The sequence below is a fragment of the Peromyscus californicus genome, unplaced genomic scaffold, assembly GCF_007827085.1.
Source record: "Peromyscus californicus insignis strain IS unplaced genomic scaffold, ASM782708v3 Scaffold_8__1_contigs__length_139910024, whole genome shotgun sequence".
In the NCBI taxonomy this organism is placed as follows: domain Eukaryota; kingdom Metazoa; phylum Chordata; class Mammalia; order Rodentia; family Cricetidae; genus Peromyscus; species Peromyscus californicus.
The window spans coordinates 133,694,669-133,707,278 of NW_026294606.1; the positions used below are offsets into that span (position 1 = coordinate 133,694,669).

Consider the following 12,610-nt stretch of genomic DNA (forward strand, 5'->3'; position numbering starts at 1 on the left):
GCCTCACAGGGTATCAAAACTGAATCCACATACCATTTCAGCTAAATTGCCTGGCCAGTGAATTCCCCAAGATGCTCCTGTTTCTACCCCCGTCCAGTGTTGGGATTCTAGGGATGCCATACCATAACCCACAAGTTTTTTTTTATGTGGGTGCTTACATAGCAAGCATTTTTCCCATTCGGCCATCTTCCTTAGACCATATAATAAACACACAATAAAAAAAAAAACATGAGGCAGTGCACAAGTGTGCGCATACAAATAAATAAATAAATAAATAAATACATAAATAAATAAATAATAGTAAAATAACAAACTATATTAATAATACATGATTGTAAAATAGTTTGTGTCCTCCACAAGAACTTTCTGCAGTGATGAACTATGTTGAACTGTACAGCCCAGGGCAGTAGCCAATGGCTACAGGTGGCCAGTATGAATGAAGAAGTGAATGCTTAGCTTTAATTAATTTTCGTTAACTTTTTTGTGTGTATGGTGCGTGTGTGTGTGTGTAGGGGTGTGTGTGCGTGTGTGTGTGGGTGAGTCTATAGATGTGTGCGTGTGTGTGTGTATGTGTGTACAGGCCAGAGGTCAACTTGGGAACTGCTCCTTAGGAGCCATCCACCTTGCTTCTTTTAGGCAGGGTCTCTCACTGGCCTGGATCTCACTGATTTGGCCTGGGTAGTTTGTCCGTAAACCCCAGGGTTTATCTCTGCCCTTCAATGCTGGTTCTAAGTGCACACCACTACTTTTAAAACACAGTCTCTGGGGGTCACATTCAAGTTCTCATGCTTGTGCAGCAAGTTCTTTACCAGCTAAGCTATCTTTCTAGCACTTAATTTTAATTATTTAATTTTAAGTGGTTATGGTCTGTGGTTACTATGCTGGTTGGCACAGTTACAGGTGATGCAATATGGCAATCTCAAAGTCTCTTTGCCAATTGCCCTGAGAAGTACAGGAGAACTTTTATAGCAGAGACACGCAAGACCACTGGGGGACAGTAGAGAGGTTTCAATGTCAGGAAGACATTAGGTACGGGAGTCGGTAAAAAGGGCAAACCATCTGCAATGGAAGCGGACACAGGTGAGAGTGAATGCTGGGCTCACCTATCTTCAGTGCCATCTAGAAAGAAGATCCTAGCTCAAGTGACAGGCTGTCTGCTTCCAAGGGCAGCACACCCTTTCTGCAGCCAGACAGCCCCATTTCCAACCGTCTGACAGGATCACACTTGGGAATTACCTCTCTATCTTGCTTTCTCTAATGCCAGGTGAACTCCTTATCTGCACACCTTCCCATGTGACATTAAGCATAAAGACAGAATGTGTGGACTCCAGTGTCTACAAGTCTCCTCCACTCTTAGTTAACATATGAGTATAGATTTTACATATCATTATCTGGTTAGGATTCACTGGACCTACTCTTTTGAGATGGAGCTTCCTAGCGGTAAATCTGAGAGGGCGTGCTACCTGTGTCCCTAACAGTGACACACTTAGGATTCTAAAACTGTGGGATGATTCAGACAGACCAGAGAAAACAGGAACATGACTAGAAATACTCCACAAAGGGGTGATATCATGCCATCACCAAAGCTAAGAAGGGAACTCTGATTTGGGGAGTGTCAACTGTAGATCTAACAGAGAAGGAAAACTTCCTTTAAGACATGTGCCCATCTACTTACAGTCCCCACACAGACAAGGAAGGGTAGAAAGGGTGGTGGCATCGAAGACATCCAAAAGACGCACAGTGCACTCTGAGATCTTCATTACTCCACGGTATATCTTTCATATCAAATGATGAAATCTTGAAAGGAGAGAGAGAAACAGAGACAGACAGAAGCAGAGGCAGAGACCGAGGCAGAGAAGCTAGATATGGTGAAGATCTGTACCAGAGCTAAAGATGTGTTTTTGAAGTTTCTCCTTAGGGAGCCTTGACACTGTTTTTTTAAATATACTTTGGAAATTCATAAAGAAGCGCAGGAGCCATTATTGCAAGAGAAGTATTACTCTCGAGCTGCATATTTGCTACTGCTACGCATCTAAATTATTTTTAACTACTTGTTTACATAAGTGGAAGCTTTGAATCTTATCCTATAGCTTAAAAAAAAATCAATTTCCGACTTCCATAATTGACTTCAAACTGATTCAAAATTCTGTGGCTATTTAATGACTCGGTCGGGACTCACTCATCTCTGAAGCTGTTAAAGAGCCAAAGTTGGAGGCCTCTCCATTAGAGTTCCTCCTGTCTCTCCTCATTCCGCTCCTTGGTTTCAAGAGCCAAGGGAAGGGAGAAGGTCAATGGAAACAACTCTATCATTTCCTATTGGTGATTTTAATGACGGAGAAGACTGGAAACTTTGCCCTGCTCCATCTGTACACTTCGGCAGCCACTGAGAGGGGATTGTCTGGCTTTTGGTAGGTGACTCCCAGAAGTACAGATGTCACAGGAGATGGGGGATAAGGGGAATCATAAGAAAATGGAGCCAATTTCTCATTACAAAACCGACGTTCAATAGTTATACATTCCTTCTTTTAGTATATTAAAAGTCCATCTCTTGGGCAGGGGATGGAGCTCAGCTGGTAGAGTGCTTGCCTAGCATGCACAAAGCCCCCAAACTCCCACATAAAACTGGGCATGGTTGCATATACCTGTAATTCCTGCACATAGGATGTGGAGGTAAGAGGATATAAAGTGAAAGTTTAAGGTCATCCTTGGCTATATAATAAATTTGAAGACAGCTTGGGCTACATGAGACCCTATCTAAAAAAAAAAAAAACAGACATATTATCTTGTTTTCTCTATATTATATAATTACATATTAATAAAACACATTGTTACGTTAATATAATAATGTTAATATATAGTCACTTTCTAAAGCTCATCCAGCTAGTCATGTCTTCACGACTTTCAAGATCACACTTAACAAATTCCACTCTGTGATCAGATGGGGAGAGCAATGCTCTCCATGACGGACGCGCCAGCCTCACTGCAGAGTAACATGAGGCTCCAACCAAGACTGCATTTGCAGTCCTTTGCAGTCAGATCACATTACCTGCTTCCCTGCGATCACCTTGGGCTTTTTTCTTTAATTCTTTCCCTGCTTCTATTTTTATCCTTTTAAGTACTTCTAAAACCATTTAAATATGCATTTGAACTCGTTTTTATAACATCACTGAACTAGTTCTTTTTTTTTTCTCTGAGACAGGGTCTTTATGGAACTCAGCCTGGCCGTGAACGCCTCACCCTCCTGCCTCCCCGTCTGATAAGGTAAGATCATGGCTACATCACTAAGTACAGCTCTTGAATTAATCCTTTAATTTTCAAGTTTACATATGTACTTTTTCTCTAGAATACTGTTGGTTTCTTTTCAGTACTATCTAAAATTTCAGCTTCCATTTGTCAATTTAATTTTCTGTCTCATGAGTTGCTTAAGAACAAGCTAAAAATTAACGCTCATCCACACTACAATCACGTATTGACCTATTTGTAAGTCTTTATTTAAAGGGAGCAGTTTCCCATGAAAAAGTTTCTGATATTTAGAAATCTATTTCAATGATAACAGCATATGTATTGATAATCTATTACATGGGATATTCTGCCTAGCCTACTTTAAAGGGGCCATTATTAGGAGAAAATCTTGCAAATTGATCAATATTAAATAAAGATATGGTAATTAATTTTCACTCTCTTTCTAAAGAAACACTGTAAATGTAAAATATGGCTGCAACATGTTTTACTGAGATTTAAGTACTTACAATATAACACCTCCTTCATGTGGTAAAGAAAAATTTAATAGATATAAGGTGAATTAAAGTTATGGTGAGATTTTTGTCAAATTAATTCAACATATAATTAAAATGAAGGACACATTTTAAGTGTGTTCTTCATGTGAGGTATTTTAATGTTTAGATGTTTGAAGAAAAGAGATTAAAGCCATGTTCACTCGGTGATCTCTGCTCCTTTAACAGATAATCTTAAGGGCGCCTCCATGTCAGGGTGTACAAGCACAGACGACGGGGAGCGGACGCAGTTTAAACACCCACTCTCCCGGGTCCTTCCTGTAAACATGGGAGACAAACAGTCCTACAGTCAGGAATACTTCAGATCAGTGGTTCCCAACCTTCTAACGCTGAGACCCTTTAACACAGGTCCTCTGGATGTGGTGACCCCAACCATACAATTATTTTCACTGCTACTTCCTAACTGTCATTTTGCCACTATCATGAATCATAATGTAACTATCTGCTATGCAGGACATCTGATATGTGACTGCTGTGAAAGGGTCGTTGGACTCTCCCTCACAAAGGGGTCATAACGCACAGGTTGAGAACCTCTACTTTAAATAGTTAGAAAACAAGTCTTTCAGAACTTGCAATCTGCCGGGCGGTGGTGGCGCACGCCTTTAATCCCAGCACTCTGGAGGCAGAGGCAGGCAGATCTCTGAGTTTGAGGCCAGCCTGGTCTACAGAGCGAGATCCAGGAAAGGCGCAAAGCTACACAGAGAAACCCTGTCTTGAAAATCCAAAAAAAAAAAAAAAAAAAAGAACTTGCAATCTAAGCTATGGGTGGTGATGTCTACTTGTAATCCCAGGATACACAAAACTGAGTTGGGGGACCCAGAGTTCAAGACCTATATGGACTTTCTAGTGAGACCCTTTCTCAAAACAGAACCAAGTACACTTGAGGTGGAAAGTCTTTCTGCTGTGGTTTGGACTGTTTGAGTGTGCTCCTCGAGGGCTCATATGCTCAAGTTTAGTCTATCAGGAGGCAGGAGGGTAAAGATGTGGTTCAACTTGGTTTCAGAGTTGGACCCTACGGGAGGCGATTAGGGTCAGATAAGGAAGCGTGTAGCTCCCTGACTGACGAGAAATGGCTTTATAAGAAAGGGAAAGAGCAGAAGAGATTCCTCCCAACACATACGCCCCTCCTCCTTGTCTGCTACCATGTGACGACCTGTTCTGCCCAAGGACTCAGTAGGAAGCCCATCCCTAAGTGTGGTCTCTGAACCCCGTGCCCCAGTGACCTGGCATCAAAATCAACCCTTTTTTCATAAAGTTACCTGGATTCAGTTACTTCATGATGTGTAATGCAAAACCAGACCAACACATGTTCTAAAAGCTAAACAACCATTCCTAAGAAGCTGGAGGGCTAGGGAGATGTCTTGGCTGGTAAAGCGCCTGGTGCACAAGGACAAAGACCTGAGTTCAGAACCACTAGAAACCACATTTTAGAAAGCCAAGCACAGCAACACATACATGTATCCAGGTCTGCAGAGGCAGACTGGGGTTTACTGACCAGCAGGCTAGCTGACTCAGACAGTTCCAGGAAATAGTGCAAGAAAGAGGGAGAGCCATGTGCTCAAGTGTAGAGGAGAGGGAAGGAAACTGTTGGAGCCTTGTGGGAAAGGGAGAGGCTCTGAAGAGCCCATCAGCCGGGAGAGAGCAAGAGCCACAGATGCACTGGGCCACAGACAGAACAATACAGTAAGCATGAGGTGATGTGTCTAGTAATGCTGTGAAGATTGTGATAAAGAACACTGGACCTGTCACCTCGGCTCCAATTACCAAAAGCACGGGGGGAATAGACATGGCTTTCTCCAGAGCAGACGCGTAGCTATCAGCTGTGCTTTCAAGTGAGAAACCAAGAATACCTGTAGAAAATCACTATATACAAGAGAATATATTGCCAGAGTGAAGGGAAAGAAAACCTTGAGCAGTGTACCAGGTATTGTTTTAAAGCACAATGGACATTTTCATTTTTAATTAGTCAGAAAGACCAGTTGGGAGAAGAAAAGAAATACAGGGTTAGGATGGAAGGAAAGAGCAGAGACACACACTGAGAAGACAAGAGCCCCCAGACACAGGCGGCGTTCATCACCGTCTCAGGACCCACAGCGTCTGCACTGCAGGACCCTCCAGTCTCTGGCAGATGCTCACTCCTCTGCCAGCTGGGCCTACTCAGTCACTAGAAGTTAAAACCAAACTAATCAAGGCTTTAGAATTAGAATAATAAATTTCACTTTTAAAAAGTTCTCTAAAAAGCTGTGTTCGCTCAAGTCCACAATCTGCCAAATAGGGACATTTTACTATAATTCATGAATTTACAAACTGAATTTCTAGAAATCAAAATGGGGTTTCTATAAATTATTTATTTATTTATTTATTTATTTATTTATTTATTTATTTATTTATTTATTTATTTATTGTTTTTTTTTTCGAGACAGGGTTTCTCCATGTAGTTTTTTGGTGCCTCTCCTGGATCTCGCTCTATAGCCCAGGCTGGCCTCGAACTCACAGAGATCCGCCTGACTCTGCCTCCTGAGTTCTGGGATTAAAGGCGTGTGCCACCGCCCAGCTTTTTGGTTTTTCGAGACAGGGTGTCTCTGTGTAGCTTTGGCATCTTTCCTGGAACTCACTCTGTAGACCAGGATAGCCTCAAACTCACAGAGATCCACCTGCCTCTGCCTCCAGCGTGCTGGGATTAAAGGCATGCGCCACCACCACCTGGCTCAGTTTCTATAATTTTAATCTGTTTTCTATGTTCATCCCATTCTATGTTTTAAATAATTTTGTCTTAATTAATTGTACTAATGTCACTTGTGATAACCACCATGAATACTGATCCAATTATTTTCAAAGATAGTGTAAATGTCACTTTGTAGACATAGGAATGTTACTATGAGACAGTTATGGGGGAAGCTCCAGCAGAGGCAGTGCTGAGCAGAAAATGACTTCCTTAACCAATGTCATCATGTGTAGATGAAGTATTTTCAAACTTATTAGCATCTGTAGAACCCCCGGATGAGTATCAACGGATTAGATATTCAGTTATGACTACAAACTGAAAGATAACACATGTGACTTTACATCAGGTGTTTGCAGGGAAGAACTTCATGTACAAAGGCAATGGAGGAGAGTAGGGAGAAATCGGACAGACACACAAAATTTAACTTTTACAACCATAAGCCAAGTAACAGATCCTAGCTGTGACACACCTGTAAACATGAACTCCAAATGGACCACAGACCTAAGTGGAAAAGTTAAAACCAAAACTGACAGTAGAAAACAGAGGAGAAAACTCTTTGTGGCTTTAGGTAAAACAACAACTAAGAAACAAAACACATGAGATATGAAATACAAATACAGATCAGTTTGATCTAATTAAGTGAATTTTCCCTTGTAAGTCACTCTTAATTTAAAAAAAGGGCAAGAAATAAATGTATATGTGTGTATTATGTATACACATATAGTGTATAAGTGCATGTGCATGTACTGGGGGAAACCACTTGTAAAATAAATATATGATAAATGACTGGTATCCAAAATAAAAATAAAGACCTACACCCAAGTATAAAGAAAGAGGTGGGGCTGAAGAGATGGCTCAGAGGTTAAGAGCACTGACTGCTCTTCCAGAGGTCCTGAGTTCAATTCCCAGCACCCACATGGTGGCTCACAACCATCTATAATGAGATTTGGTGCCTCCTTTTGACAGGCATGCAGAACACTGTACACATAATAAGTAAATAAATATTAAAAATATATTTAAAAAAACAGGTGATTCAATTTCTTTTTAAAGTAGGCAAGAACTTTGAACAGTCACCATCCAAAGAAAACGCGCAGATGGCAAAAAAGCACACACAGAATATGTCCATCACCATTAGCCAGTAAGGAAAAGGCCAACGAAAGCCATGAAAACATAGATTACATGCCTGTAAGAATGAAATAAAAACTGCTAAAGCCAGGGCTGGCAAGGATAGCACAACTGGAGCCTACACACTCCTCTGGGCACCTAACACAGCACAACAGTTTGGAGGCTGCTGCTAACTCAAAACACATACTTACCTCACGGCCCAGCAACTCCACTCCTAAGTTCTCCCTGATATGTGGAAAACACATTTACATGAGATCTATACACAAATATAACAACTTTCCACAAATCAACAAACACAAGAAACAAACTGTCAGCTTTCCAGCACTCTAACAAAATATCTGAGATTCTTACATTATAGAGGAGAAGTTTCCTTTAGCTGTTTTAGAGGTTCCCTCTGTGGTAAGGCACAGCCACTGTTTTTAGGTCTCTGCTAAGATGCTGGATGGCAGTGGCAGGGAGGGGGCAGCAGAGCACACTGAACACCTACCTCATTTCAGGGGTTCCACCGTTCCCTAGTGCCCTAGGGATCTCCACAATGTTCCTTCTAAGATTCTCAGCACCTCCCAACAGCAGCACCTCAGGGACCAAGCCTTAACACACAGCCCTGTGAAAGTCATCCATATCCGAAGTACCACACAACCCAAAGCTCACCAACACCCACTCAGTAAGCAATGCAGTGTGACTCAGCAATGAGAAGGTTTGATGATGTATGCAGTAACATGACAAGAACCACAGGGTAGAGTCATGCTACTCACAGGACCCCCTGGAAAAGACAAAGAGGGCGTCCACTCAGTGGCAATTAGGGCTGAAGCTGGGAGAAGAGCTGAAAACAAACGGGCACGAAGGAACCTCTGATCAAACAGAAATCACTTCACCCTAGGCCGCACCACCATATACATGGGTACGTTTACCTGAATTCTGAACATCCAACATGGGAAAATAGTAATGTCTAAAAGAATCTCTGTACATGTGACCTGAAATTTTGTTTCTGCCAACAATAACAAAACAGAGTCAATGAAAGGTATTTACAATGGAAAAATAGATTAATCTTGGTAAATGTTTGCTTTGGAGAAAGAGAATCAAGAAGATGAGCACCATGTGATCACTAAGAACCAGAAGTTACTGGGCAGCTGGACTGAAGGCCATCATGCTATGCAGGTCTCTAGCAGCTTGGATTCAAATTAAGGAAACTTAATCTTGGTTTTAACCAACTGTGAGAGTCATATTCCTAAGGAGGCCCTTTATAAACATCAAAAATAATGTATATTTATTTATTTTTGTCCAAAAAGGTTTTGGGGCAAATACTTTTCCAGTTTGGGAATGATGACATTTTAAAAGTTAATAAAAATAAAAATGAAAGTACATGGCATTTGTTAAAGGGTAATAAAGTAACTGCAGTCAATTGGCTAGTTCTACACCAGAAGATTTTTTTAAAATAGTAATGAAATTATTGCTTAAAAAAAATCCATCATTATTAAAATAAAAAAACTGCCTCAACCTCCACCAAAATTAGATTTGTAAGTTGCTGGTCATCCCTATAATTAAATCTACGTCACAAATCTGCAAGAAAAATGGCTGCTGTGACTAATGCATTTACTTGCTACACCAGTCAGCGCCATCAGGCCACACAGAGCATTATGCTGCTAAAATGGACTAGGTAGACATTCTGCACACATTTTGATTAAATAACAAGGCCACTTTTATTTACACTGATTAATTCGGATGAGAGTTTGTTTTAAAAAGGAATCCAAAGAGGGTCCTCTTCCTCAGCCACGCAGCATCTTTTCAATTCAACTGTGAGAGGGTCCTCTTCCTCAGCCACGCAGCATCTTTTCAGTTCCAGCCTAGCCTGCACTCTGACACACTTGTCTAGTGCTGGATAACAGTACACAGAAAGAGTCTGGGAAAGAGACAGGCACCCCTCCATTGCTGGGATCCTTGATTCTGGGGTTTTCCTCATTTGTCCCAAAGGGTTCTAACTTGTCTCTGGGATTGAGAAACTCATACAACGATGATATCCAGGATCTCAGGGGACACAGGGAGGCTAGAGGGGAAGTTGACTCACACAGGCAAACTCTGTTGGTTCTGGTGCTAATTTCATCTTTCGCAGGATGGTGGCAGGAGGGAGACAGCCTGTGTAGGCAGCAGACTTCAGCTACAAAGTTATAGCAGCTTTTTCCCGTGTGATTTAATATCTGCTACCTTAGTCATAACAAGATAGCTTTTTATTTATAGTGTTGCGGTGAAGTTTGAGCTTGAGATAAATTCAAATTTTAAAAGTGGGTCTGATTTAACAAACAGCATGCTGACATGGCAAGACCCATAATGGAGCCTGAACGCTGGGAAAGAGCACTGGGGATGGCCCTGCCATCCTGCTTCTTCAATCTCCTATTGCTGCTTTGTTTTTCACATATTTATTTATGTTGGCTTTGGCTTCAGTACCTAGAAAGAAGCCAAGAACTAACCGGCTCTGAGGACATTCAAGGTAGTTTTGTATCTCATGTGAAGCAGGAGATCTTGGGAAGAAGCTGCAGCCTTCAGCAGACATCTGCTGGGCTCACCGGCTGATTAGAAACACTACTGCTGCAATCTTGGAATGTCACTCCTCCAAAGCCAAATTATCTTGGGCCTTCTTTAGCCCTCATAACAGTACTTTATTGTCCTCCTTGTGTGTGAGCTACTATCTTTGGGACAATTAATTAGGTAAGTCCTTTGGAGTGTACAGAAACCTAGCTCCCACAAAGCCCCCACAAAAAAGCTAAGATGATATCAGATAGCATCTGAGGACTACAGCAGAGAATCCCATTTGCGTTAACATCCATCTAGTGTTTCAACCAGTGTGTTTAAGAAGTGTCTTCATTTGTGACTTTCTTTGTTCTTTTGTTCTCTTTCTATAAAAGCTTCATAAAAGGATGGCCATGTTGAATATGGAATTTGTGCAAATATAGGATCCATGGTCACTCATATTTGGCTTTAGAATAAAATGTATTTCCTGTAAGTGAGAGTTGTGTTTTGCCTTTTGTGTTACCTTGTTAAATGAATCAATAGTATTGTTTTGTCGTTGTTATTGGTGTAAGCTGGAATCTACCCTGTTTGTTGAGACAGGGACCTCCTGGTCTGTAATTCAAAAAGTAGGGCAGGCTGGCCGGCCAGCAAGCCCCATGCATCCTGTGTCTGTAGTCCCCAGGCTAGGACTGCAGCACAGAACACAATACCTGGCCCTTTAGGTGAGTGCTCAGGATCCACCTGAGTCTCAGCTTGAGTGGCCTGGAGGACTGACTAGGTTAACTAACTCCTCAGCCCCCTAATCAACAGTATTCATTAAAGGAAAACTAGTTAGTTGTCGGCAATCCAGCCTTCATGATGCCTGTCTGTCCCAAAAGGTGCTCTGCTCCACTCTGTAAAGAGAAAGGTCTATAAGAAAAGTGGTAAAGGCGAGTACCACCTTTCAAAGTCCTGATTTGAAATGGCATTTTATAAGGTGGCACTGAACCCCACCCGAAACTGAAGATGCCCGTTTACTCTGGCATCGGAATTTAATGAAAATCAAAAGTCTTGAACTTTGAAGGGTAAACCAAGATTCCAAGTAATTTGGGTTGGTTAAAATTAACATCATCACTAATACTGAGCAAAATGACCTCTTCCATATCCATGATCTAAATATACCCTAGACTTGGGTAAAAGAAAAAAAAAATTAAATGCTTGGCCTCCAGCACTCAGGAGACTTAGGCAAAAGGATTATGAGTTTGAGTCAGACCCTGTACAGAGAGAGGGTGGAGGAGGGGAGGAAGGGGAGGAAGGGGAGAAGAGGAGGGAAGGAGAGGGAGGACTGAGTGCTGAGAAGCGGGGGAAAGGGAAGGGAGGAAACATGACTGGCCTGCATTACCATGTGAGAGTCTCCTCTGTTCTTGCTGACACCAGGTGCACATCCAGGACACTAAGACACATGCAGGCAAACACTCACACATAAAACTAATAAATCTTTAAAAACTGTCTTCAAAATCTGCAAACAAACACAGCCTTCTGATGAGAATGTAACATGTGAGATACTGCTCTTGACATGTGTAGGTTTTACACGGGATACACAGACATATGCATTTAGACATCATCTTAGTTAGCCAGAGCACACGGAGCTACCAAATTCTATTCAAACCTCATCGAGAAGGAAGTCTCAAGTCACTTACTACAGTCCACAATAAGAATAAGCTGAACAGCTAAAATGGGCAGAGGAGGAAGTGTATTAACATCTTAACTTAAAGCAATCCTCTATGGCACAATTTCAAAATACTCTCTTGGTCTGAAATTTATGTAAATTGAATTCATCTATCATTAGTTATTACCAGTATAGCTCCATTAGAAAAGTTTTATATAACAATTAGTTCTTAAAATTACTGTGTTTTAATTAGACCTGGGACATTATTAAACTAGCTATAAATATGGACCATATTTAATTTGTTATACCCAGATGCCTGAAAAATCAACAAAAATACCCTTAAGTCTTTCTCCAAAATTTCTTCTAATAAAAGTCTTACAAAGGTTTCAGGTAATTGGAATTAACCTGAAATATTAATGAATATCAGATTCTAATATAGAATATATACAGATTCTAATATACACATTCTCTGGTTATGAGTAATGATTTCTTTTGTGTATACACATGCAAGTGAACACATACACACACAAGGAATGGTCACTCATAAGGTATGCGTGCGCGCGCGCACACACACACAGAGGTACACAGACAAGGATGATTACTCATAACCAAAGAACAACCATTGATTCAGTGTATCTGAGAGCTTCTGGTGCCTGGCAGAGGTAACTCCTTGGTGGTTTTCAACAGTCACATACAAAACCATCTAATAGCAGAGACTGGACCAACACCTAGATGTAAATTTACCTCAGAGCTGTTTCTACCACCTCTCACAAGCATTTTCTTTGCGTTTTCAACATGGCTCTCTAGATAGAT

General features: G+C 41.2%; 1 protein-coding gene across 12 annotated transcripts in view; it reads right to left on the reverse strand.

The window, feature by feature from the left end:
- Slc10a7 (solute carrier family 10 member 7) overlaps nucleotides 1-12,610 on the reverse strand; it is a 234,111-nt gene that overhangs the window by 145,624 nt on the left and 75,877 nt on the right. The window contains exon 6 of one of the 12 annotated variants that reach the window (XM_052727231.1): nucleotides 12,535-12,600. The exons of the other annotated variants lie outside the window; for them this stretch is intronic. Within the exon in view, the coding sequence (XP_052583191.1) occupies nucleotides 12,565-12,600 (36 nt within the window). The 3' untranslated portion in view covers nucleotides 12,535-12,564. Of the gene's footprint in view, nucleotides 1-12,534; nucleotides 12,601-12,610 lie in introns of those variants that run through there. 12 annotated transcript variants of the gene reach the window in all.